This window comes from Mus pahari, chromosome 7 (assembly GCF_900095145.1).
Source record: "Mus pahari chromosome 7, PAHARI_EIJ_v1.1, whole genome shotgun sequence".
Taxonomy (NCBI): domain Eukaryota; kingdom Metazoa; phylum Chordata; class Mammalia; order Rodentia; family Muridae; genus Mus; species Mus pahari.
In genome coordinates this window covers 49,555,709-49,580,175 of record NC_034596.1, presented here as the reverse complement: position 1 = coordinate 49,580,175, position 24,467 = coordinate 49,555,709, and the positions used below count along the sequence as shown (strand labels likewise).

General features: G+C 34.5%; 1 protein-coding gene across 4 annotated transcripts in view; it reads right to left on the bottom strand.

Moving 5' to 3' along the window:
- Arhgap5 (Rho GTPase activating protein 5) overlaps positions 1-24,467 on the bottom strand; it is a 66,316-nt gene that overhangs the window by 4,468 nt on the left and 37,381 nt on the right. For 3 of the 4 annotated variants that reach the window (XM_021202707.2, XM_021202706.2, XM_029540492.1), the window contains exons 3-6: positions 22,751-22,898; positions 6,716-6,793; positions 4,215-4,346; positions 1,902-2,007 (exon numbers count right to left, since the gene is read on the bottom strand). In XM_021202707.2, the coding sequence (XP_021058366.1) occupies positions 1,902-2,007; positions 4,215-4,346; positions 6,716-6,793; positions 22,751-22,898 (464 nt within the window). The remainder of the gene's footprint in view (positions 1-1,901; positions 2,008-4,214; positions 4,347-6,715; positions 6,794-22,750; positions 22,899-24,467) is intronic. The other variant, XM_021202708.2, reaches the window with a different exon arrangement.

Below are 24,467 nucleotides of genomic sequence, written 5' to 3'. Positions count from 1 at the left end.
CATAAGCCAAAAAACACCCTTTCTTTCTCTAAGTTGCTTTTGGCTATGGTATTTATCACAATAATGCAAAAGAAAACTAGAACTGTACAGTAGAGTGTTTCTTTTAAAACTGAAGTCTAAATAGCTTATGCTCTATTTTCCAATAAAGGATGCAAATAATATAATGCTTTTCATTAAAGAATGTGGTCTCTAGCAAAAAAATTATAGTATGTATAGTAAAAAAAGATTTATATATTCTGAAACAAACTTTATGATTATATAGAAGCTAGTCAACGAGTCATGATGTGACCAGTACTATCTGGTATAACCTGCCATAGTTCCTCCATCTTTTTACTTTTCCCATTCTTATTTTGGTCAGTCCAAATAAGCCTCCTCTTTGTGTTCTTCATGCAGCAAACATGCTTTTGGTTGTGCTGTTTATTTTTGTACATAGCCAAAGATAATTCCAGAATACAGTACTTAAGATAACTTTGAAGGGGGGGGCCAGTATTATGACTTTTTGAATATACTCTGCCCTGTCATCTTTTCATAATCCTTTAAATGAAGTCCAATTTTTAATTCAGCCTGATATGTTCACAAAGTATCACTGGTCTCTATATTAAGGTCTAAATCTTCCATATACCTTGTTAACAAAATACCAACCATTACTATATTATTAAACTGACATCTTTTTAAAAAGGGGACTTGGAAGAAGGGTTATAAAGATAGTATAATTTTACATATCACACTGATAGCAATAATAAAACTTTAAATGAACAGATTAAAATGTACTTCATTTGGGTCTTATTATTGCAATCTTTTTTTTTTTTTCCTTTCTTCCGAGACAGGGTTTCACTGTGTAGCCCTGGCTGTCCTGGAACTCACTTGTAGATCAGGCTGGCCTTGAATTCAGAAATCAGCCTGCCTTTGCCTCCCAAGTGCTGGGATTAAAGGTATGCACCATCACTGCCCTGCACAATCTATTTTCTTGTGGTAGGGATCATACTCAGGGCTTACCAGAATTTAGGCAAATGTTCCACCACTGAGCCACATAACTCTGCAGAATTCTTTGACACTATAGATATTTTTTGAATAAACTTTTTGTAAAAGTTTATTTTTACTTATATTTGTGCAAATAAAAATATAAAAAAGTAATAATTAAAAACTCTACCCAAAACAAAACCTAAAACACCTATCCAGTCTTCAGAACAACTTCACGAAATACTATTTTTCTTATTTTTATAACTGAGCAATGGATAATTTGTCTAAGGTTATGATTATAACAATATTGCAAACTGATACTTACTTGACAACATTGTCTGAGCTAGTCTTAATAATCAATACTACAGTGCCTTTTACTTAATAGGAATTCCAACTGTAATTCATGTATAGAGTTATGTATACAGGAATTAGTATCCTGTTTTGGGTAACAGGACAGTTTGTGATAAAATTCCCCATATGAAATACACAAAATATACAACACAGTATGGTAGACAAAGTGAAGTGAACCATGTAAGAGTTATATTCTACGTATGATTTCACTCTTTAATTCCCAATTCCTCTAACTCCAAATAGGTTGATTTAGTTTATTTGGCTATTGTCATTTTCCAGTAAAATTCTAGGACTCTATACAAGAGAACTACAAAGAAAAAATGTGAAAAAAATGTACGTGGCAGGCTGAATATATAGGACAGTGGTAGAGTACATGCCTAGCATATGTAAAGTCCTGGGTTTAACTCCAGTATAATAACTAAGCAAATACAGAAACACTGATCATATGTGCAAAATATTAACCATATAGATATGAATTAGATCATGTAGATAGCCATTACAAAGAAGCTAAACAGAACCTTTTGCTTAGTCTGTATTCCCTTATAAAGGTTACAGGTCTAAAACACAAAGTGCATTTTATTTGTAAGTACCTGTTTAGATGTGTTATCACATATCTGAATACATCATAGTTTACAGGATGAAATTTCTTAACAATTTCTTTCAAGGCATGAAAGCGTTCTGTTTTATCTGGGATTTCTGTAAGAGAAAATTTTGGGTAAAATTATAAACTTACAAATATCTGATGCAAATATCCAGTTAATATGTACTATAAAAATTAAGACTATTTGAAGTATATTATACACACACACACACACACACACAACTAGATATTTAAAATTACCTAATTACTTATAAGGATGTTAGTTTCTTTAATATTCCTGATACAGATGCTAAGAGTTTCAGACTTTATGGGCACAACTACTCAGTCCTACAGTTGAACAAAAAACAGTCAGTTACAGATAACATGTAATAAATGAATCGTGGGTATTTTCCAAGAAATTCTGAAACATGAATCTTTTTTTTTTTTTTATTTTAACGTGTCATCAAATTTTTCTTCTAGGGGGCTGGAGAGATGGCTCAGTGGTTAAGCGCACTGGCTGCTCTCCTGAGTTCAATTCCCAGCAACCACATGGTGGCTCATAACCATCTGTAATGGGATCCAATGCCCTCTTCTGGTGTGTCTGAAGAGAGTAACAAAGTAGTCATACAAATAAAATAAATAAATCTTTTTTTTTTTTTTTAAGTTTTTCTTCTAATAAAAGTTAAAAGATTTCCAAACCAGTGATAGGTACAATATAGCCCTGAAGCCACAGTTATCCAGTTTACTTACTTGTAATCTCTACCAAAAGTTTCCTTTACAGGTAGGTACCATACACACTTATTTTTCCAAGTTTATGCAATTATAAGACAGGACTATAATATAGTACTGCAAAGAATGGGAGATAAAAGATTTATTTTTGTTCTCTCTCTTGCCTTCACATCATGGGAGAATTATCAAGTAGTAAAAATTCTCATTTGTCTCATTTTATTTCTAAGCTAGGCCTTTCCAAGGCTAGTGTTTATGACCAAGAAGTAACATTTGGGAATATGTATATTGTGACAATATATCACAAGTTTTAAAAAATTGTTACTTTTTAAAAAGAGATTTTAAAGATTTTTATTTTTTATTTTCTGTAATTTTTGTGTATGTCTTTGTAGGGTGGGGGATGTTACACAAGTGCAGGTTCCCTAGAAGTGAAGAAGGTGTAGAACTATCTGGAATCAGCTGGTCGTGAGCTACCTGGCACAGAAGCTGGAAACCAAACTCAGGTCTTACATTAGAGCAGGAAGTGCTCTTAACTGCTGAGCCATCTTTCTAGCCCCCTTTTAAAACTTACTTTTCCTTTCTACACTTCACTAGTTTATGTGTGTAGAGGTGGGAGAGGGGAAAGGCATGTGCCACAATAGAGGTCACAGGATGACCTGTTGAAGTTGTTTCTCTCCTTTCACCATGTACGTTTGGGGCTTGAACTCAAGAATGTCAGGCTTGGTGGCAAGCACCTTTACCTACGAGATACCTTGCTGGCTCAGAACTGTATTTTAATTAAAAAACAAACAAACAACTGAGAACTTTTAAAATAAAAGTAATCTCATTTAAAAGAATCTGAAGACATACTAAAAGGAAAAACCTAGAAATTACATTATTTTTAGCCACCAATGCAAATTAAGCTAGGTTTCTTGATGCCCAAATGGACTTAAGATTCCATTTTCCAGATAAATAATATGTGCATGCTAGAAATATTGAGCGACTGATTTCAAATTAGGAATACACTTTGAATCAAGTATTGCATCTTTCTGCCATACTTATCCACCCTAAACTACTTAGTAATTTAAAAATTTCTGATCTTTTAGGCACATTTAAATTATCTAGCAAGCAAGTATGAAGACCTACTAAGTTCAGATTCCACTACCCATGTAAAAAGCTGGATCCTGGATGGCTTCTTGTAATCCTAGGACTGTGAGGGACAGAGGAAAAGATGGTAGGATCCTAGCGTTTTACTGGTTGCCAACATATCTCCACGGTGGGAGTGGGAGGGAGAGAGGGAGAAGGAGAGGGAAAACAGACCTGTCTTGGAACAAGGTGAACAATAATAAGACAGGACACCCAACATCCTATTCTGGTCTCAGTGAACACTTCCCCTGCCCCTCATTATCTGTGAGAGTAGATAAAAACAAAATCTCTAAGGTCATTTATAGGGGCCCTGATTCTATTTAAATTTGGTGGATACCTTTAAGACATAGTTTCTAATAAAGTGAATTTTTAACTATACATTCTAGTGCATAGATGATTCTGGCAAAAAACACTATCATCACTCTCTTTACCCCTGCACCCTCCCTCCTGGCAAAAAACAGTTTATGCTTACTTGCTGCTTCCAATAGCTCTGGGTGGAGTGAATATGGAATCAAAGGATCAGGCAGGTCAGCAAAGAAAGCTTTGAGAGCTCCAGCTACAGCATTTACTGTTACTTCCATTGATGCTAGATTGATATTATGATCTAAAAGACAAAACCCAAAACGTTAGAGAATGAAATTTTAACTTATTACTGGTTAATGGTAAACTGAATGGATACTTTTCTGCCAAAAGACATTTCTCATTAATTACCTTTCCTTTCAGGCCAGAAAACACACAGAGCAGGAAGAGACAACCCCATGCAGAAAGCATTTTATCAATAAACTCTGTAATTTACACACCAGCATATAGTTAAAGAATTTTAATAATATTCTTTTCTAATTTGTTTATATACAGACTTATTAAGAGACAATAAAAAATAGACAGTAAGATTATGTATCTCAATTCTAATTTGGACCTTTAAACTCTACTTTGTAATGTTTTAAATAAATAGGTTAAATAATTATCTTATCAGTAAAGGGCTGATTTAAAGAACAAGAGAGGAACATGCTAAAGGTGTACTATAAGGTTTATTTGACATTATCAAGTAATTTAAGTGTAAAAATATAGATCTGAAAAACTTATCCCCATGACTTAGAGACAATCATTACTTGTAATTTTTAGGATGCTTCATTTGAGTTTTATTTTTTATTTTTTTCAATGATCACTTAAAGAAAACATGACTGATTTACACATCTTACTGGTCAAGCATTATCTCATCAGCCTCATATTTACTCTTTCATCTCCACTATGTGATGAAAAACAATGAGATCTAGAAAGATTAACCTGCCTGAGGCAGACAGTAAGTGTCAAGATTAAGAAATAAAACCACTAAATTGAATTCAAGAGCCCAACTATTACTCTGCCCTTTTCACTGAAAGTGGAATTGTACCAACTGGACATTATAAAATACTGTTTGTCTAATATTTCTTAAAAATAGAGTATTTTTGGCAACATAGCATACTTTTTTTACATATGTATATACCACTCAGTAAGTGATGTTTTGCCACTTTAACCTCATCACAATATTCAACATTCATAGACACATGGGTGGTTGCCCTCCTCCCTTTAAAATTATAAATAGTGCAACAAATGCTTTTAACAAGCTCATGCAAAGCTTTTGGAATGAAAATGCAAATTCCTTGAAGTAGAATTTCCTAAACAAAGGAATCTGAATTTTAACATTCACAAGCTACCTCTCAAAATGTACCCACAACAGGTGTACAAAATGTATTTGCCTACATTACCAACACCCTTAATCACTGATAATAAATATAATCTTAAAATAAAAATTTGTCAATGTTAGGGGCTGAGTATATTTTCAAATATATACTAATAGTTTAATTTGTATGGTAAGTCCATACTTTCTTGAAGATTTTGTTTTTATATGCTCATGGAGAATTTCTGCATTTTTAGCAGTTATGTTTCCTAGGTTCCTTACCAAATTTAAGCCTTTTCCAGTCAAAGACTATAAAAATATTCACTTACTTCCCCCTAGTAATTTTCATTTTTTAGTTTTATCTTTGATCACACATGGAGTTCCTTACTAGTCAGGGACTCACTTATGAATTTGCTCCTAAAGATTAGTTGTCTGTCACATTAAAAAGTACTTTTATATAATATTGCTTTTTTATACAATAGTTACTAATGCAACATATGTAAATTTACTGCCTTTCTAATTCTGGCACTGTCTTTAAAGATTCTGTTATTGTTTTAAGGTAGCTTATTGGATTAAAAATATAAGCAGGGCAAGAAACAATACATAACAGTATTATATCACAGCTGTATTATACCATAGCCGTATTATACATACCACAGCTTACCTCAAAATATTTGCTTTACCTGAATCCCTGTAGTCTTAGCATAATGAAAAAGATTCTTATTTCTAAACAAGACCTATAAATTTATTACCTATAACAGACTGTTTCAATTCCAAGTATCCTCTTTTCAGTAAGTTCTTTCTTGTCTTCTAGCCTTCCCACATTAAAATATAATACTTTTCTTACCCAACTGTTTCAACTATCTCAAATCTTTTATTCTAAATGTATTTTAAGTTCGATATTTCCCACTTTCTCTTATAATTGCCAAATATCAACCTTCCTAAGAAGACTAAAAGAATCAACATTTTATTTCCCCCCTCCCTCCCTTTTTAAATATAATATTTCACTATGCAGTCTTAGCTGTCATGCAACTCAGAGATCCTCCTGCCTCTGTCTCCTCAGTGCTGGGAATAAAGTTATACACCAACCATGGCAGGCTCAGTATTTTCTTGTTAGTACTAAGACAGACCTTTGCCAGTCTTTTTATACTTCTTATTGTGGCAATTATTACATATTTAATATTTCTAATCACATTTTTAAATGCTTTCCTCTCCATATCCATTTCTATTAAGTTTTAAATAAAAACAACTTTACTACTGTAAAGTTCTAACACTGAAAACAGTAAAACAATTATTTTATTTTGCAATTATATTACCTTGATCAAACTGCTTTTGAATGTTGTCTTGATCAGTTTTATTTCCACTAACACGGTATAGTCCTTCAGTACATAATCCTAAGAAATTAAAACATATTTTATAAACACATATATCTGTACCAAAGAATATGCTTACTTCTAAATCTTTAGCAACCAGTCAAAATGTGACTACAGGTTATAGAAATATTAGAAAATTGATGTCTAGTATCATTCCTGGAGTAGTATGTGTCAGGGCCTTTGCACAGAACAACATACTATTTTTCTATATGTCCGGTTAAAAGTATTTCATGCTTTTACAAAGTATTATACTGAGAAAAATTTTCAACTCTCAGAAATCTGTGAAGATAAGATGAACAAAAATATACTGTCAGAAAAATTATGAGGACAAGGCCACAGTTATAAAAACGATTTACCATTTATACAACCAACATGAATTAGTCTCATAAATACTCAGGTTATGCGAAAGAAGCCAGGTTATGTCTGATGTGGTGGTACATGTCTATAATCATAGCCCTTGGGAAACTGAAGCAGAAAGATCATGAGGTTAAGGCCAATCTGGGTTCAATAGCAAAAGCCTGTCCCAAAAAATAAGTAAAAATAAAAAAAAATGAAGGAAACCAGAAACAAAGGAATATATTTAACTTATATGACATCCTAAAGCAAGGAATTCTTACCTAAAATACAGGTAAACATTTGTCAAAAGCAATTGTTTCTGGTGGCTAGAAAAATCAGGAAAGGTCAAAAAAGGTGAAGATGGTTTTAGATTGTGACAGGTATATGCATTTGTTAAAAATGCATATATAAATATACTTGTAAAATCAGTGTACCCCTTCCTATGCAACTCATGTCCTTAAAAACTAAAAGAACCATAAGCAAATACTTAGCACTCTACAATCAGGGGCTGGGGAGACAGCTCAGTGGATAGTGTACTTGCAGTGCAATCAATACTGAGGACCAGAGTTCCAATCCCCAGAACCATGTGGGTGTGGCAGTGGTAGAACTGGGATTTCTAGGGCATGCTGGTGAGCTAGGTTAGATAGAATAGGCAAGGTCTAGGTTCAGTGAAAGACCCTATTTCAATAAGAAGAGAGTGGGCCGGGCGTGGTGGCGCACACCTTTAATCCCAGCAGGCAGAGGCAGGCGGATTTCTGAGTTCGAGGCCAGCCTGGTCTACAAAGTGAGTTCCAGGACAGCCAGGGCTACACAGAGAAACCCTGTCTCGAAAAACCAAACAAACAAAAAGAGAGTGATTTAGGATGACACTAGATATTAACTTTGGGATCCTACATCCAACACAACACACATGTGAGCTGTAGAACATATGAATGAACATGAATACACACACATATACACACACACACACACACACACACCAAACTCATCCACAACCAGATGAGATTAGCATCAATCTCTTGGGTAGGGACTAGAGGAACATAACAGAACTAGTTTCCCTAATGACATTTCCCCCACACATGGATTTAGTGTTAGTGCTTGCCACCATTTTCTACTCTTCAATTCTCAACTAAGTGCCTTCTGATACTGAAACAGTCTCATAGAGCAGTTAAACTAATACCTTATAAAAAACCCAAACAAAAACTCTTATATTAACCTCCTATTGATAGAAATATGAAACAGATAAGTAAGAAAAGAAGAAGAAAGCCAGGCCTAGTCTCTTTCCTTAGATTCAAGTATGTTAATACCATAAATGATAATATCTCTAAAGAACACACTGCCATTAGTGATAAGGATTTAATAGCTAATTCTTTTTTGAGAGCTAGTGCCAGTAATTTTTTTCAATTCCTTTTATTTGCATTACAAACATAAACACTTACCAAATGAATATTACAATTTCTCTAGATCATTACACCAATGAAAACACCACTTCCTCATTGACACCTTCCTTGTTATTTCCACCTGGAATCAACTTCTTTAGACTTCCCAGAGCTCTTTAAAACTATCACCACGAAGTACTTCCTTTATACATTATAGTACAGTAGAACAGACTCCTGTACTCAGCTGTAAATGTTAACAGTATTAGCAATGTCCTGTCATCCAAGGTGCTTCACAGCATGTAGTGTTTTTTTCTGGGGAGACACTGCATTTCAGGGACTACTTGGGAATGCCTAGAAATAGTTTTAGATGTGATAACTGGAGAAAGGAATATACTAGTTCTTTTATCATTGGTATGACAAAATACCCACTAGAAACTACTTAAGGAAAAATGATTTTTATTTGTGGCTCACTGCTTGAGGGTAAGGTTCATCAAGGTAAGTCACATGAGCAGGGACAGAAGGCAGCTGACTACATTACGTCTCATGTCAGGAAGTGGGAGGTGCGGACAGGGACAGAACCTAATGCAAAGCTTATTTTCTTTTTACTCAGTCTGGAATCCTCTCTAGTCTATGGAATGATTTCAATCCAATTTAGAGTAGGTCTTCTTACCTCTATGAACGTAAGAAGTATAGATCCTACTTAAGTATAGATTAAATCAAGTTGACAATATTAACTATCAAGGGAACCTACTGAAATTATAACAAAACATAAAACAAAAATATATAGTTAAGAGAATAAATTATAAGTATTTCAGCTTTGATTTATAACTTCTCTTTTTGTTATGCTAATTATACCACAAATGCACCAATTTATCAGATTTAACAGACACACAATTTGCAAAGACGTAATTTGTGGCAAAAAAAAAAACAACCAATAAAGTGGTTTATTTACTTTTGAAACAGTTAAACTGAATTAAAACATGAGCATTAGAAAGTTTAAAATATGCTGCTGGATATAGTGGTAGTAATGTATACTTTTAAGGTGACTGGCATAGTGAGTCTTTGGACAGCCAGAACTACATGGTGAGACTCTGTCTCTAAAAACACCAAGAAAGTTAAGATGATAGTTATAACCCCCTAGTAACAACTAAAAAGCAAACTTAAACTCTCCCTTTCTCTCTTAACAGATTAAAAAAAAAATGGTTGCAGCCTCTGAAATACTATCACAGGATCAATGGCACAAATATTTGAATGTAAAGAGATAGAAGGTTTATCAAGACACTAGTGACTGCAGTATCAGCTACTTAGACATCTGAGGAAGAATAGTTGAACTCAGGATATTATGATTATACACCAAGACCAATCAGGATTTATCCAAGGATAACAAATTCAACCCACAAAAATCAACTAATGTAATAACAGACTGTAGGGAGAAAATTCTACCCTAGTGTCTTGATACAGAAAAAGAATCTGACAGAATTCAGCACTTTCTCTGATAAAGTATCAATAAAAGAATACATGACTAGCATCTAAGAATTTTAGAATATAATCAACAGACCAAGCCTGACTTCTGCAGCATAAAGCTTAAACACTAAGTAGACAGTCTACTTTGTGAAATTATAACAAATTCTCCAAATCTGGAGAAATTAATGTTTAAAAAGAAGAGGTACGTGGAATCCTAAACAACCAGAGAACCTTGCTCTAATAGTCAATCACAAATACTAAGCAAAGAAATGATAAAGCAAAACATCAATTCAGAGTCAAACACATCAGAAATTAGCAGTCCTAAAAGTCAAGAAATTCTGAAATAATTCATTTCTAGCCCCAAAAGTAACAGCTAACAAAGGTGACTTTATCCAGCCAACCTATTTTTTAAAGTTTATAAATAAGGACACTTGAAAAAAAAGTATAAAGTAAGGAATATCAAGAACACCAAGCCAGCACAGCACAAGATACTTAAATATAGACGGAGAAGGAAGTCTTGATAATAAGTACGTAAGAGAAATAAATTTCACAAGAAGAATTCATTACATTCAACACTGAGCAAGAGAACCTTTACTACTTATTGGGAGGAATCATTGACCAATCAATAATCCAACCATACAGAAAAGTAATTCCACCCTCCAAAGTAACAGAAATGAGTAAACATCTCTCAAAATAGTAGCCTTATATGTAAACAGCCTCAATTACCAATAAAGACACAGACACAGCCTGATGAGTTCAAAAAAACTAAATCTAACCACTGTTTTATGAAATACGATTCACTAGGAAAGGCACCCAAGAATCAAAGGATGGAAAACTACCAAAGAAAGAGAATTAAACAGGAGCTGGTGCATTTATTCTGTATCTGATAATGAAGATTTAAGCTGAAATTACTCAGAAGAGGTAAGAGAGCAATTAATCCAGAAAATGTAAGTATATATGCAATAAATGGAGTTCCCAACTTTATAATTCAAAGAAACATTAATGATAGACACAAAAGGACAGGTCCTTATACAACAATATGGGTAGTTTCAATACCTTCATCTCATCCCTAAATAGGCCATTCAAATTAAAAGTCAGAGAAACTCAGTGGTAAAACCATATACACATACAAAATTCCATTTAGCAGATGTTTTCGAGACAGGGTTTCTCTGTATAGCCCTGGCTGTTCTGGAACTCACTATGTAGAACAGGCTGGCCTCGAACTCAGAAATCCGCCTGCCTCTGCCCCCCCCTCCCCCGAGTGCTGGGATTAAAGGCGTGCGCCACCACGCCCGGCTGAATATACTGTTTTTTAATAGGCCATGGAACCTTCTCTAAATTAGACAACATTCTGGAGCACAAATCAAGTCTGGCTAAAGACAAAACAATCTAAAATTTTCTATTTTATCCAAACACAAGGCAAGAGAATTAGTAAGCACAGTAAGAAAAACTTCAGAAGCCACATAAAGAGACTGAACAATAAATAACACCTGAAAGATCACTGGGTAACTGGCAAAGGTAGGAGGTAGGGCTAAAAAATGTCCTAAACAAATTAAAATGAAAGCACAAATTAGCCAGAACATTGGAGATATAGCTAAGGAAGTTCTGAGAAGAATGTTTAAAGCTATGAGTACTTAAACACCCAGAAACATCTTGTGGTGGTTTGAGTGAAAAATGTTCCTTATAATCTTAGACATCTGAACACTTGGCCCTTGGTTGGTGGCACCAGTGTGTTTAGGTAGTACAGTCTAGCAGGAAGTACATCACTAGAAGACAGCTTTTAGATCTAAAGCTTTGCACCACAACTTCCAGTTCACTCTCCCCCCAACCTCTTTGTGCATGTGTCTGAAGACTTAAGTTACTCTTGGCTTCCTATGTGAGCAAACTTCCTGCTGCTTGCTGCCATGCCTCCCCAATAAGATGGAACCTCTGGAACATGAAGCCAAAAAAAAAAAAAAAAAATCTTCTCTAAGTCATTAAGTTATTTTAGGTCACATGTTTGTGTTGGATAGTTTTATTTCAACTTGATAAAAGCTAGAGTTGAGAAGAGGGAACTCCAACGGAAAAAAATGCCCCTATCAGACTGGCCTGTGGTGCATTTTCTTAATTAGTGATTGATATTGGAGGTTCCAAGGTCACTGGTTCACTGCGCTACCCCTGAGTAGGTAGTTCTGTGTATAAGCACTCTTGGGAGCAAATTGATAAGGGACATTCCTCCATAGCCTCTTTCAGTTCCTGCCCCCAGGTTCCTGCATTGAGTTCCTGTCTTGAGTTCCCTCAGTGTGTGACCCAAAAGTTGAAAGATGAAATAAACCTTTTTCTCCCAAAATGGCTTTTTGGTAGTGGTATTTTAACACAGCAATAGAAAATCTAAGACAGTTTTATCACAGCTGCAGCAAACTAATATTAATCCTAATTAGATAACCTAATAATAAATCCCAAGATCTTAAAAAACAGAAGAAAAAAAAAAAAAAAGCCGCTGGGCGTGGTGGTGCACGGATTTCTGAGTTCGAGGCCAGCCTGGTCTACAGAGTGAGTTCCAGGACAGCCAGGGCTACACAGAGAAACCCTGTCTCAAAAAAAAAAAAAAAAAAAAAAAAACACAGACAATTCAAATTCAGAGCCAGTAGATGACAAAGAAATCACAAAGATCAAAGCATCACAATTATCTGATTTCAAATTGTGCTACAGACTCACAGTACTAAAAACAACACAGCACTGGCACAAAACAATAAACTCAAAGTTAAAAAGACCTAATTTTTCATAAAGTTCTCAGGAAAAAATATGCAGAGGAAGGAAGACACCTCATACAAACTAAAAACTCTTTGCCAGAAGTCATGTTAATATAAACAAACGAATAAAGGAAGGCAGGAAAACAGGTAGGAACATGGATAGTTGGTCTAGAGAAGTAGCTCAGTGGCTAAGAGCATGTACTACTCTTGTAGAACACTCAAGTTCAATCCCCAGGACCCTTATGGGGCAGCCTACAACCACCTGTAACTCTAGCTTCAGGGGATCAAACACTTTCCTCTGGATTCCATGGGTACTTGTACTCATAGATTCATAAAACCACAAAGAGACACAAAATTTAAAAACTAAAAGTAATCTCAAAAGCAAGCCTGACACAACAGGACAAGCCTGTAATCTCAGTGTTTGGGAGTAGTGACATGAGGGTCCTTGGAGGCTGATGACCAGTCAGTACAGCTCAAACAGCAAGCTCCAGGTTCAGTGAGCAAGGCCCTGTCTCAAACGGCAGAAGCAGGGGAGGAGGGATGGGACAGGACAGGGGGTTTCTGGAGGGGAAACTGGGAAAGGGTATAACATTTGAAATGTAAACAAAGAAAATATCCAATAAAGGAAAAAAAAAGATAAGGCAGAAAACCACTTCTTACACACACACAAACAAAAAAGAATAACACAAAATAAACACAAAAAATAAACTATCTAATCAATTAATGAGATAGCCAACAAATTTAAAAGAAACACAGATGTCCAAAAGTAAGTGTACAACATCTTAAACTACCAGAAAAATAAAATTAAACTGCTCTGAGAATCTATCTTAACCTAACCAGAATGCCTTTTTATCAGAAAAGAAACTACAGGCTGAATATGTTGTTCAGTTGGTAGACTGCCTATCATGCATGCACAAAACCCTGGATTTGATTCCTTAGCACGACATAAGTGTGGTAGGGTGGCACACATATAATCCCAGTACTCAGGGGTGCATGCAAGAGGATCACAAATTCAGTGTCATCTTCAGTTACAGAGTGAGTTTGAGGCCAGCCTTGACTCAGTCTCTCCCTTATTGTCTAAGATGTGGAGATTCTGGAAATACTCTTGCAGAAAACCCGAGTTGAGACGTCAGCACCCAGGCTGGATGGCTGACATGGGTGGAGAGAAAAGGAGCCCTATATACTGCTGGTGAGAATGAAACTTGTTGAGTAGCCACTATGGAAACCAGCATTAAGGTTTCTCAGAAAACTAAATATAACGCATCTATACTACTCTTGCTTATACACTCAAAAGGTTACTAACACTCCTGAAATACCACATATCCTGACTATTTCTGCACAACTTATAAGAACAAGGAAATGGAACCAGCTTAGACATCTCTAATTAGATGAACAAATACAGAAACTGTGGTACATACAAAGACACAAGGGTATTCAGTCATAAAAGTGAAATTTACAGGGAACTGGAATGATAAAATATTCTGACTCAGAAAACATTTTCTCTTGTCTGTTCAACATCAAGACTGAAAATTACATAAGCATATATACAGTAAAAGGAAAGCATCAAGTACTAGCCTATAGAATTTCAGTACTATGTGCAAACACATTTTCTTGTTTTGTTTTTGTTTGAGACATGGTCTCACTATGTAGCCTTGATTGGCCTGAACTCATTATGTAGACCAGGCTGACCTCAAACTTACCTGCTCTGCCCTCCCAAGTGCCAGAATCACAGTTGGGCCCCATACATAATATTTTAAGAGTCAGAATAAAGAAACAATTAGATAAGGAATAATATAATATGTGACATAATAGATTTTAATATAATGTATAAAAAACTGATATAAGACAAAAGCTGCTAAAAACATTTTCTACTAACAGTATGGGCACAATGGAGAAAAATCAGATTAAGAGAGGGGCAAGAAAGGAAAGGGGTTAGGAAATGAGGTAAAATTGCTCAAGTATGTGTTGTCCACGTATGAAAATGGCCTATGTAACCCAGTATTTTCTTTTTAAGTCTGATTAAAAAGATACCTCAACTTGGACAACTGGGAAAATCAAACTGCTATTGATACAAACAAGCAAAATCAGAAGGTGTTTTGGGGGAAAATGAATGAATTACACCTTAATTTTGTCAAGTACAAGTTATCTCATTTTAACTAGAAATGTTCAATAGGCAGTTCAGAATATATTAACATATTAAAGTACAAAAAGAAAGACCTGGAAGAGAATCCTATAATTGGGATGGGTCCTGGTCCAAACACAAATATCAATCAGATATACATAAATGGCATCCTCAATTAATGAGGAAAAATTACTGAAGCTATGAGAATGTACTTTAGTAAAGGCATAAGAAATAAAGAAATGTGTAGAAATGCTTTTACTTAAAACAGAATTTAATGTTTCTTAATCAAATGCCTACTAACGTGTCATGTAAAAATTCATGTGATACAAGATATAAAAATATATTTTCCTGGATATTACACAGTATATAGACCAAGGCTAGCTATGAAACTTCACTCTGAAATTTCTCTTATACTAAAAGCTGATAGTGACGAAGTTAATATTAATGGAAGAATTCTTAGCAGTGCTTTCCCAGTTTATCAAATACAAGTTTCTCCTTTTAATGCTACAGGGCCTAGAGTGCATGCATTTTTCTTTTAAACTTTACTGAACTAAAATGTGTCCCTACTTTTTGAAAATATTTTGAAAGTCACTTTAACTGATGCCTATTAAAAGTAACAATAGCTTTCCAACACTTGTTATTTCCATTACATACAATAATTAAAAAATTCACAAAGCATATATCATATACATTAATTTCATTTCATCTTAAAAACAAAACAACTTGTGGTCAGGAGTTCCACAACTTATGGTGGTGGAAGTCTTGGACCCAAGGGAAGAGATCTGTGTCTTTCTCAACTTTGGTGAGAGAAACTTCTTTATGCATCCCATACTTGTTAATACAGACTCTCACAGTTGGTCAAATGCTGAGTATAAACTGAGTGCTCATCTATACCAACCTCCCTTACCCAAGGCTCAGGGAATATCACAGTAGAAGAGGAAGAAAGAATTTAAGAGCCAGTAGATGGGGAAGGGGTGGGTAGGGAGCTGTGAAAAGCTGACTCCTGAACATGGTTGTTGAATACATCAACTCACCATTGCTGAAGTTACTGCATATAAGCAAGGTAATCAAAATTCTGAAGGAAGGTGTGTGTGTGTTTGTAATCAAAATTCCAGTATGAAGGAAGGTGTGTGTGTGTGTTTGCGCGCGCGCACGCGCACACACACACACACACACACACACACACACACACACACACGTTCATGTGGCCAAAGTCCCATACCCAGCTGCATAGCTACTGGCAAGTGAGAAGAAAGTCTCTGATTTGGAGATTTGCTCTGGTTGGCTACCCATGTCCCAGCATTTGGCTCCAACACCCACACCAATATGGGAAACATCAATAAGTACTAACTGGACTCTTAAGTAGTTATTTAATAACAATAAAATTAATCACGAAAAGTAGGAAGACAAGGCAGGGGTCACTAATGGGAGTTGGAAGGGAGGTAATGGTGGATGGATATGATCAAAATACACTGTACAAAATTAAGTGAAATTTTTAAAGAATTTATATATTTTTAAAAATAACAAGACATAATTAACACAGTAAAATAAATTTCTTAGTTACATAATGACAATGCTAAAATCACTAGCTTGTTCTATTTAATGGATAACAGATAACCTCTTGAAATGCCTTCAAATGATGCAGGTAAATGGTTTCTTCTCTCTGCAAGGTTTCTATCATTGAGGTCCAGATAGCAATTTTATATAGATTTGACATAAAAGGGCAACTACCAAAAATACTGAGTATTTAAAGAATAACACTCAGAATTAGGTTACTAAAATAAACTAAAATTGTCAATATATTAGAATGTGATAGGATAAACCATAAAAAGCAACTCCAAAGATCAGTGTTATGTCACATTAAAAACTGTTTATGTATGAGAAATACTACAGAACAGTAAGTTTACTTTTCCTTTTTGAAAAAGTTATGTATGTTTACATGTACATTATATAGTAGGTAACATACAGAAAACTTATATGCTATGAAATCACAGGTGATTTTTAGCCTATTCTTCATGGATTAATTGGTATTTTCAATTGTTTTTCCTAGAAACTTCTAGTTATCAAAATCACTTGTAAACAGTTAACAGTTATGTAGACTAGAATCTTAAGACAAGTTACTTAAGCTCTTGGGTTTCTTCCACTATAAAATCAATGTAATTGTACACATACTTTGATTAATTTTATATCACAATAAAGGTTTATGCAAACAGAACGCATTAAGCAAAAGTGACTCTATTAATAATTTCAGGGGAGGTTAAAAAGGATAAAGTGTTTCATCAGGCTTGGAAAATATTCCTTTTCCTGTAGACATTTTGTCACTAAAAACAAAATTACTGCCAGACTCAGTGGCACACACTTACATCCCTGAACTTGGGAGATGGAGTTTTTCTGAGTTTGAGGCTTGTCTGGGCTATAAGATTGAGTTCTAAGACAGCCAGGAATACATAGTGAAATCCTGCCTCAAGAAATAAATAAGACTGTCTCCTCTTTTTATTTATCTATTTACTTAGTAACATTTTTTTGAGACAAGTGTCTCACTATATATAGCCCTTGGCTGGCCTGGAACTCACTATGAAGATCAGGCTAGCCTCAAACTTATAGAGGTCAACATGCCACTGCTTCCCAGCTGCTGGGATTAAAGGTTTATGCTACCATGCCTGGCCCTCTTTAATTTGTGTGTGTGTGTGTGTGTGTGTGTGTGTGTGTGTGTGTGTGTGTGTTGGGGAGGGTTTGGAACCAATAATTCCAATTTTAGTTTAGAAAAATCTTTAAAATTTTTTTTAAATCTTAATGACATAGTATGCATGTGTGACTGTAGAGTGGTATGTGCACATATGTAAAGGTGCCTGCAGAGGCAAGAAGGAGCTAACATGAATCTTAGGAAATGAACTTGGGTCCCCTACATGAGCATCACATGCTCTTAATGAGACGTCACTCTAACTCCCCAAACAAAGAAATTTAAAAAAAAAAAAAAATCTGTGTGCAATATCACAAGGGTAAAGATTTGGTTACTGTTGTGATTAACATAAAAATAAGATGGTCCAAAGCTAGAAATTTGTTGCTGGACAAAAGTATAGAAATAATCTGGAAGCCGGGCAGTGGTGGCACACGCCTTTAATTCCAGCACTTGGGAAGCAGAGGCAGGTGGATTTCTGAGTTTGAGGCCAGCCTGGGCTATACAGAGAAACCCTGTCTGGAAAAACCAAAAAAAAAAAAAAAAAAAAAAAAAAAAAAAAAAAAAAAAAAAAAAAACAAAACAAAAAAAACAACCAAATAACCAAACAAACAACAAGAAGACATTTTGAGGGCTATTATACAATTCTTTTGTGCTAGGAAAGAAATAGCCACATTGTTTTTAGTGGTTTACTCCTTTCTTTTTTAATTCCAATTAATTTATTTTTCAATGGGTGTTCTGCTTACATGCATTCCTGTGTATCATAGACATGCCTGTTATTCTCAGAGACCAGAAGATGGGGACTAGAATTATAGACATGAGCTGCCATGTAGGTGCTGGGAATTGAATTTGGTCCTCTGGAAGAGTAGCCAGTGCTTATAACTGCTGAGTCACCCTTTTAACCCCTGCTCCTGCACTGTTAAAGTGACAATAACTACAACTTTTGTCTGACAATTATCTGATAGTGAGTTGGGGTTATTTAAAGAATAGAATTCTAAAAGCAACTTAAATACTGTCACCTATTATGGAATATGCTAAGGATATTTCAGCCCTACCAAAAAATGCCAGTAAAAAAAAATAAGAGTTAAAATTTCACCACAAATTAGACAAATGAATTTAGAAACATTCTACAAGCAAACAGACAAAACCAAAACAAATGCAAAATATAACAAAAGCATGAAAACATAAACATAGGTAAGAATTCACGCTATTTTAAAGAAGTGTAAAAGAAGCAATAATGGAAGACCTACAAATGGATCCTGGGAACTCTTGTTATGTTTTTCGCCGTTCCAAAATATAAGAAAAGACGTAGAAGCTACCGTGCCACCATGTCATGCCATCTCTGCCATGAGGAATCTATCCCTTTTAATCATAAAGGAAAATCTGTGTTCCTTAAGTTGTTTTTTGGGCTGGGGAGATTACCATAATAGAAAAGTAATATAAGGCTACCCCATAAACATCAAAAGATGACTCTGATTATGTCATATAATTAATCAAGATAAGGTCATATTGGCTGAAGTTAGGTGACTCTTTAATAACTCAACGTGATTGATATCATCATAAAAAGAGAAAATGGACCAGTGAGATGGCTCAGGAGTAGTTCAATAAATGAAGGAAAAAAAAAAAAGAGAAAGGAAAAAAAAAAAAGCGGGCTGGAGAGATGGCTCACAGTTAAGAGCACTGACTGCTCTTCCAAAGGTCCTGAGTTCAAATCCCAGCAACCACATGGTGGCTCACAACCATCTGTAATGAGATCTGACTCCCTCTTCTGGAGTGTCTAAAGACAGCTACAGTGTACTTAAATATAATAATAAATAAATAAATCTTAAAAGAAAAAAAAGCCAAAAAACAAAACTAAGCATTCTTGAATTGAAAAGCAATACGGTTTATGGAAATACTATCAAAATAACCTAGGTAAAATGTAATCCATATTAAAAAGAAAATAACAGTGATAATTAAGACACAAAAGCATACAGAACACAAGTGTTAGCAATGATATAAACAGTGTTGACCTTTAATACGTTGTTGGTAAGATGTAGAACAGTATCCACTATGGAAAATAGTCTGATAGTACTGTAGAAAAAATTAGTTACTAAATGACGCAGCAATTCCATCCTTCTGGGAACATACTGAAATAGTACAAAACACTTGAACAAATCCTTCTATATGAATGTTTATAGTACAACCATTCACTATAGCCAAAAGGTAGAAGCAACCTGAATGTGTATAATAAAGGAGACAAAATCTGGTGATCTCATTGATACATGCTACAACACAGGGAATTGCAAAAAAAAAAAAAAAAAAAAAAAAAAAAAAAAAAAAAAAAAAAAAAGTTAAGACAAAGAAATTAGACGAAATCTTCATATATTATATGCCTAAACTTAAATAGTATATCCAGAATAAATAAATAAATCCACTGGGACAGAAAGCAGACTGGTAAACTGGAGAAAGTGGGAACTCTTATAAGCACAAGGTTTTCTTTAGTGCTATAAAAATGTTCTGGAACAAGATGAGGAATGCAATATGCATTGATGGGTTGTAGATTTTAATATGGTTAGTTTCAAGCTCATGAATTTTACTTTAATATATTGTAAAAAAATTAAGTTATTTGATGTTGATAATTATGATTCCTTATTTTCTTCTCTAGTTTTAGAGCCTTTTGTATAATCTATCAACATTTTGAACTTTTCTTCTGACTCTAAATGTTGATCTTGATCTTACTAACAAAGTTTACATTAATATTTATATACTGACAATTACCAAAATAGCATTTAAAAACCAAAACACTTTCCTAAGCTCTGTGGCCAAATATCCAACAGAATCTTGGCCTTCTACTTGGATATTCCACAAGTACATAGATGCAGCAAACAAACAGTTTAATATTTTACTGTGATTCTATTTGCATTAATATGGACATTACCATGAAGGATTACCTGCATGAAAATTGACCTCCCAGAGCAAACAATTAAAAAGTGGGGAAAAAACCCAACATTTTAAAAAGAAGCACTAAATCTCCCAGCTCAAAACTGTTCATAGGAAAAAGCAAGTGAGATAAACTATCTGAATGCCCCAGTTTAGTGCCTGGATAGTCTTCAGAGGACAGTGAAAGGAGGTGAACCTAAGAGCTGCGACAATCTAGCAGATACAGATAAGAAATCAGAAAGACTGATGTCTAATCTGTGGGGCACAGCACCAGAATTGGAGACACACAGTCAAGAGCCTCATACATGTATGAGAAATTCTCTACAAACTAGTAGAATATTCCACATGTATGACAATTTCCTATAGCTAGAAATTGAAAGTTATCCTGAAAATATCTTTTAATACATAGTGAGTCAAGTGAAATCTCCTTACTACAGTAAATAATTCCTACTATGTATCAGACTAAACAGTAATTTGGATCTTTAATAGTTTAGCAAATTTAATCCAGCAATATATAAAAAGTATAAAACATTAAGAACCAGTGGTATCTACCTCAGGAAGTCAAGGTTAATTTACTTGAAAACCGACCAATATAATTTACTACTTGAAACTGAGTAAAAAAATAAAAAGTTATGATCATCTCTAAAGATGCAGAAAAACAATCATAAAATGAACATCAAGCCAGACTGAAGACTTTTCATCAAAACTGAATTCTGCAGAGATATTTGATCTCCTTCATATAGAACATCCTCATTTTACATGGCCCTGATGCAAGCCTCTCCATTTATCTTAAAGAAATGAAACAGCACATGAAAACTTGGGAGTCAAATGTGGATGTAGGATAAGAAGAATCTAGTTATAGTTTCTCCTCCTTGCTAGTGAACTGACCCAAAGTTACCAGCAGTATGATTATTAACAGTTCAAGGTCAGACTAGGATACATGGAATTCCTTTCCCAAATAAAACAACAAACAAATATGTCATATTCACAAGGCCTAAATATTTTACTACAGAAAACGAGAAATCATTAACTCCAAAGCAGACAGATAATATTAGATAAATCTTTGCATTTGTTTTTCTTGTCTTAAAGTCAAGTAAGAAATTGGTCTAAAACTCTCTTAAGTGCTTGGTGAAGGAAAGATTAAATGCAGATCAAATGTAGACTCTGTATTAACTATAATATACATATATTATAGTTTATATATCATATATTATGATGCTGGCAAATAACAGTATTTTGCCATATTGTACCCCTTACTAAATCCCTAAGTCACCATTCCTCATCACACAGAGACATACTAGTATGTACAGAGGAGTAAGCTGATAACTGATCTAATGGGTAAGGCATCCATGAGCAAAACTGAGCACAATTATTTAAGACATGGCTATAGTAGTTTTTCAAAAACACAAACACAAAATAAAACAAAACAACAACCACAAAACCCAATGCTTATACATATCCAAAAGTGTTACAAGTAAATAAAGCTAAAACTGATATAGTGTATGTTTTTAAACTTTTTATAATTGTAGTTCATCCAATCACTCAGGCTCATGGCTGAGTTCATTTAAAATATGCTCAATAGCCAAGCATCTTGGTAAATGCCTTTAATCCCAGAACTCAGGAGGTAGGTAGAAACAGGAGGATCTCTGTGAGTTTAAGGACAGACCGGTTTATACAGAAAGTTTCATTAACTACAAAGTGAGACTCTGTCTCAAAAATAATAAATAAAATACATTCTATTCCCCAACTCTTACTAGCTCAACTCTCAGTTTTTTCAATTTTAATGTTTATTATATTGCAACAAAACAAACACAAATGAATACTTGTTTTTAAAACTGTGAGGTATCTATACATACCTTATAAACATAATTTGAACCATAAAAATGACATCAAGCGATACTGCTAAGTAGTAACACCACAGAATGAACTGCCATTTATAAATGTATAATTACGGCTTTAACTTTCAAAGAAAATTACCCACGTGAGGAATAAGTAACATAAACAGTATCAGGTTTAATTTTAATAAGATATTTTAATTTCTGACTCAAATCATAGTAGCAATCTCTTAATATGAAGTTATTATAAATTCCAGCATTAGGTAAGTTTAACACTTTATTTAGCTTTCTGCATAGTTATTTATTATGTTCAAGAAAAGATCTTCAAAATCACTATTAACAATGAAAAGTTTAAGTATGAGATAGCTACCTTCAGAGTGACTAAGATGACACTAATTAATGGGAACATGAAGGCTCAAATACAGTTTTAACATATCACATTTAACGAACTATTATTGTAGCAAAAATGAAAATATAAATGAAATCTCATGTATTTATTCTTCTAGCCTACCTGTGTCTTCAATAAATTCCACACATTTTTCAACAAATAGTGGTATAGGCTTCTCAGCTGTAACCAGATCCTGGAGGGGCATCCCAAAGTAATTACTTTCCCAATTTCTACGTGTTGGTGGGTTGAAGGTCTTAGTTTTCTTTTTCTGCTACAAGAAAACATATTCAAATTAAAACTATTAATGTTTATCTTCTCCAGATTATTACCAAACAATGTAAATAAGTACTTTGGAGCAAAAGAAATATTTAAAACTACATCCAACCCAAATGCCTAGTAATATCAGCCCTGATATATTCTGCTAGATAAAAACTGAACTATGGAGACAGAAATGAACAGGGGGAGGGGGTGCAGAGGGGGAAGCTGACTATAAGAAAATGGTCTCTTTGGAAAGAAGTCTAGAGGTTAGAAAAATTAAGTAGCAAGAGATTGGGAAAAAAGTAATTTCTCAATGTTAACATAAAGATACCAAATGTCCTTCCTCATTTTATATGTGGTCTGTTTAGCCTTTGAGGTAAATTGTGGTTTCATCTAACTTTTATTTGTAAGAACACATTATTCTTGATTGATTATAATAAATGAGGCTATCTGACTTCATAAACTTTTAATTGCCACAATCAGCCTTCTTTCCCATTCTTTACTAACTATTGCTTTTATATTTTAACATCTAGACATTTAATTGTCTATAGAAACATACAAAACATCTTCAGAAAAGGAAATAATTAAACAAGAATTTCAAAATCTAGTATCAGAAAGAAAATGGATTCTTCACTAGGAAGTGAACATATCAAAAGCATAGTGAACTATTCAGGGGATTCTACCTCAACCTTTCTGGATTAGATGTTATCTCTGTAGAGGGTTCTGTTGCAAACACCCAGCTGGGGATTTCTGAAGACTAGGAGGATGAAGTTTTCAAACATAAAAAGTTAGAGCACTTGACAACCCAGATTTTTCCGTCTAACTTCATCTACATTTTTTTATTCTCTCTGAAAAAGCAAACCAAACAACCAGACAAAAACTAATAACCACACCTTCCCCTGCACTCACAAACTTATTCATTTAATCCATTAGTACTGTTGCTGACTTTCACATAGGAGGAAAGTGGAAGGAATAGCAGGAGAAGCAGCACAGATACCATCACCATACCGTATGCCCCCAAATAGCTCTCACTTCCCCCATTCTTTCTACAGGAAACTTGTTTTAGTCTCTAGACTGGATATTTTGAATATTTTAGTCCTTTCAATTTCGGGTTCTTTCACTCAGCAAAGCATCAGAGCACATAAAAATCTAACTTTCAACTCCCCAGTCACTAACACTTTCTGATAAGAAAGAATATATACCTCTTGTTAAGTACAGACTATTTACAACAGGTCATTAGAGTGTTCTGGTGCAAAATATAACTTGCCTATAATTTTATTCTCCAAATGACCATCACCAAAACAGCTTTGCGCAAGTAAGTAGGCGAGACTGTAACTTAAAAGGTAGATAGAGGTAAAAGTGGCTGCATTCTTTTTCTTGGAGAAGTGAGGTGCTTTTTAAGCTACAAACTAATAACTGTATTAGAATTTGAATGGAAAATAAAATCTGAAACAAAACCGATTATCTGTTTATAGAAATAATGCAAACTGTTAAAAAATAAAAAAACAAGCCGGGCGTGGTGGCGCACGCCTTTAATCCCAGCACTCAGGAGGCAGAGGCAGGCGGATTTCTGAGTTCGAGG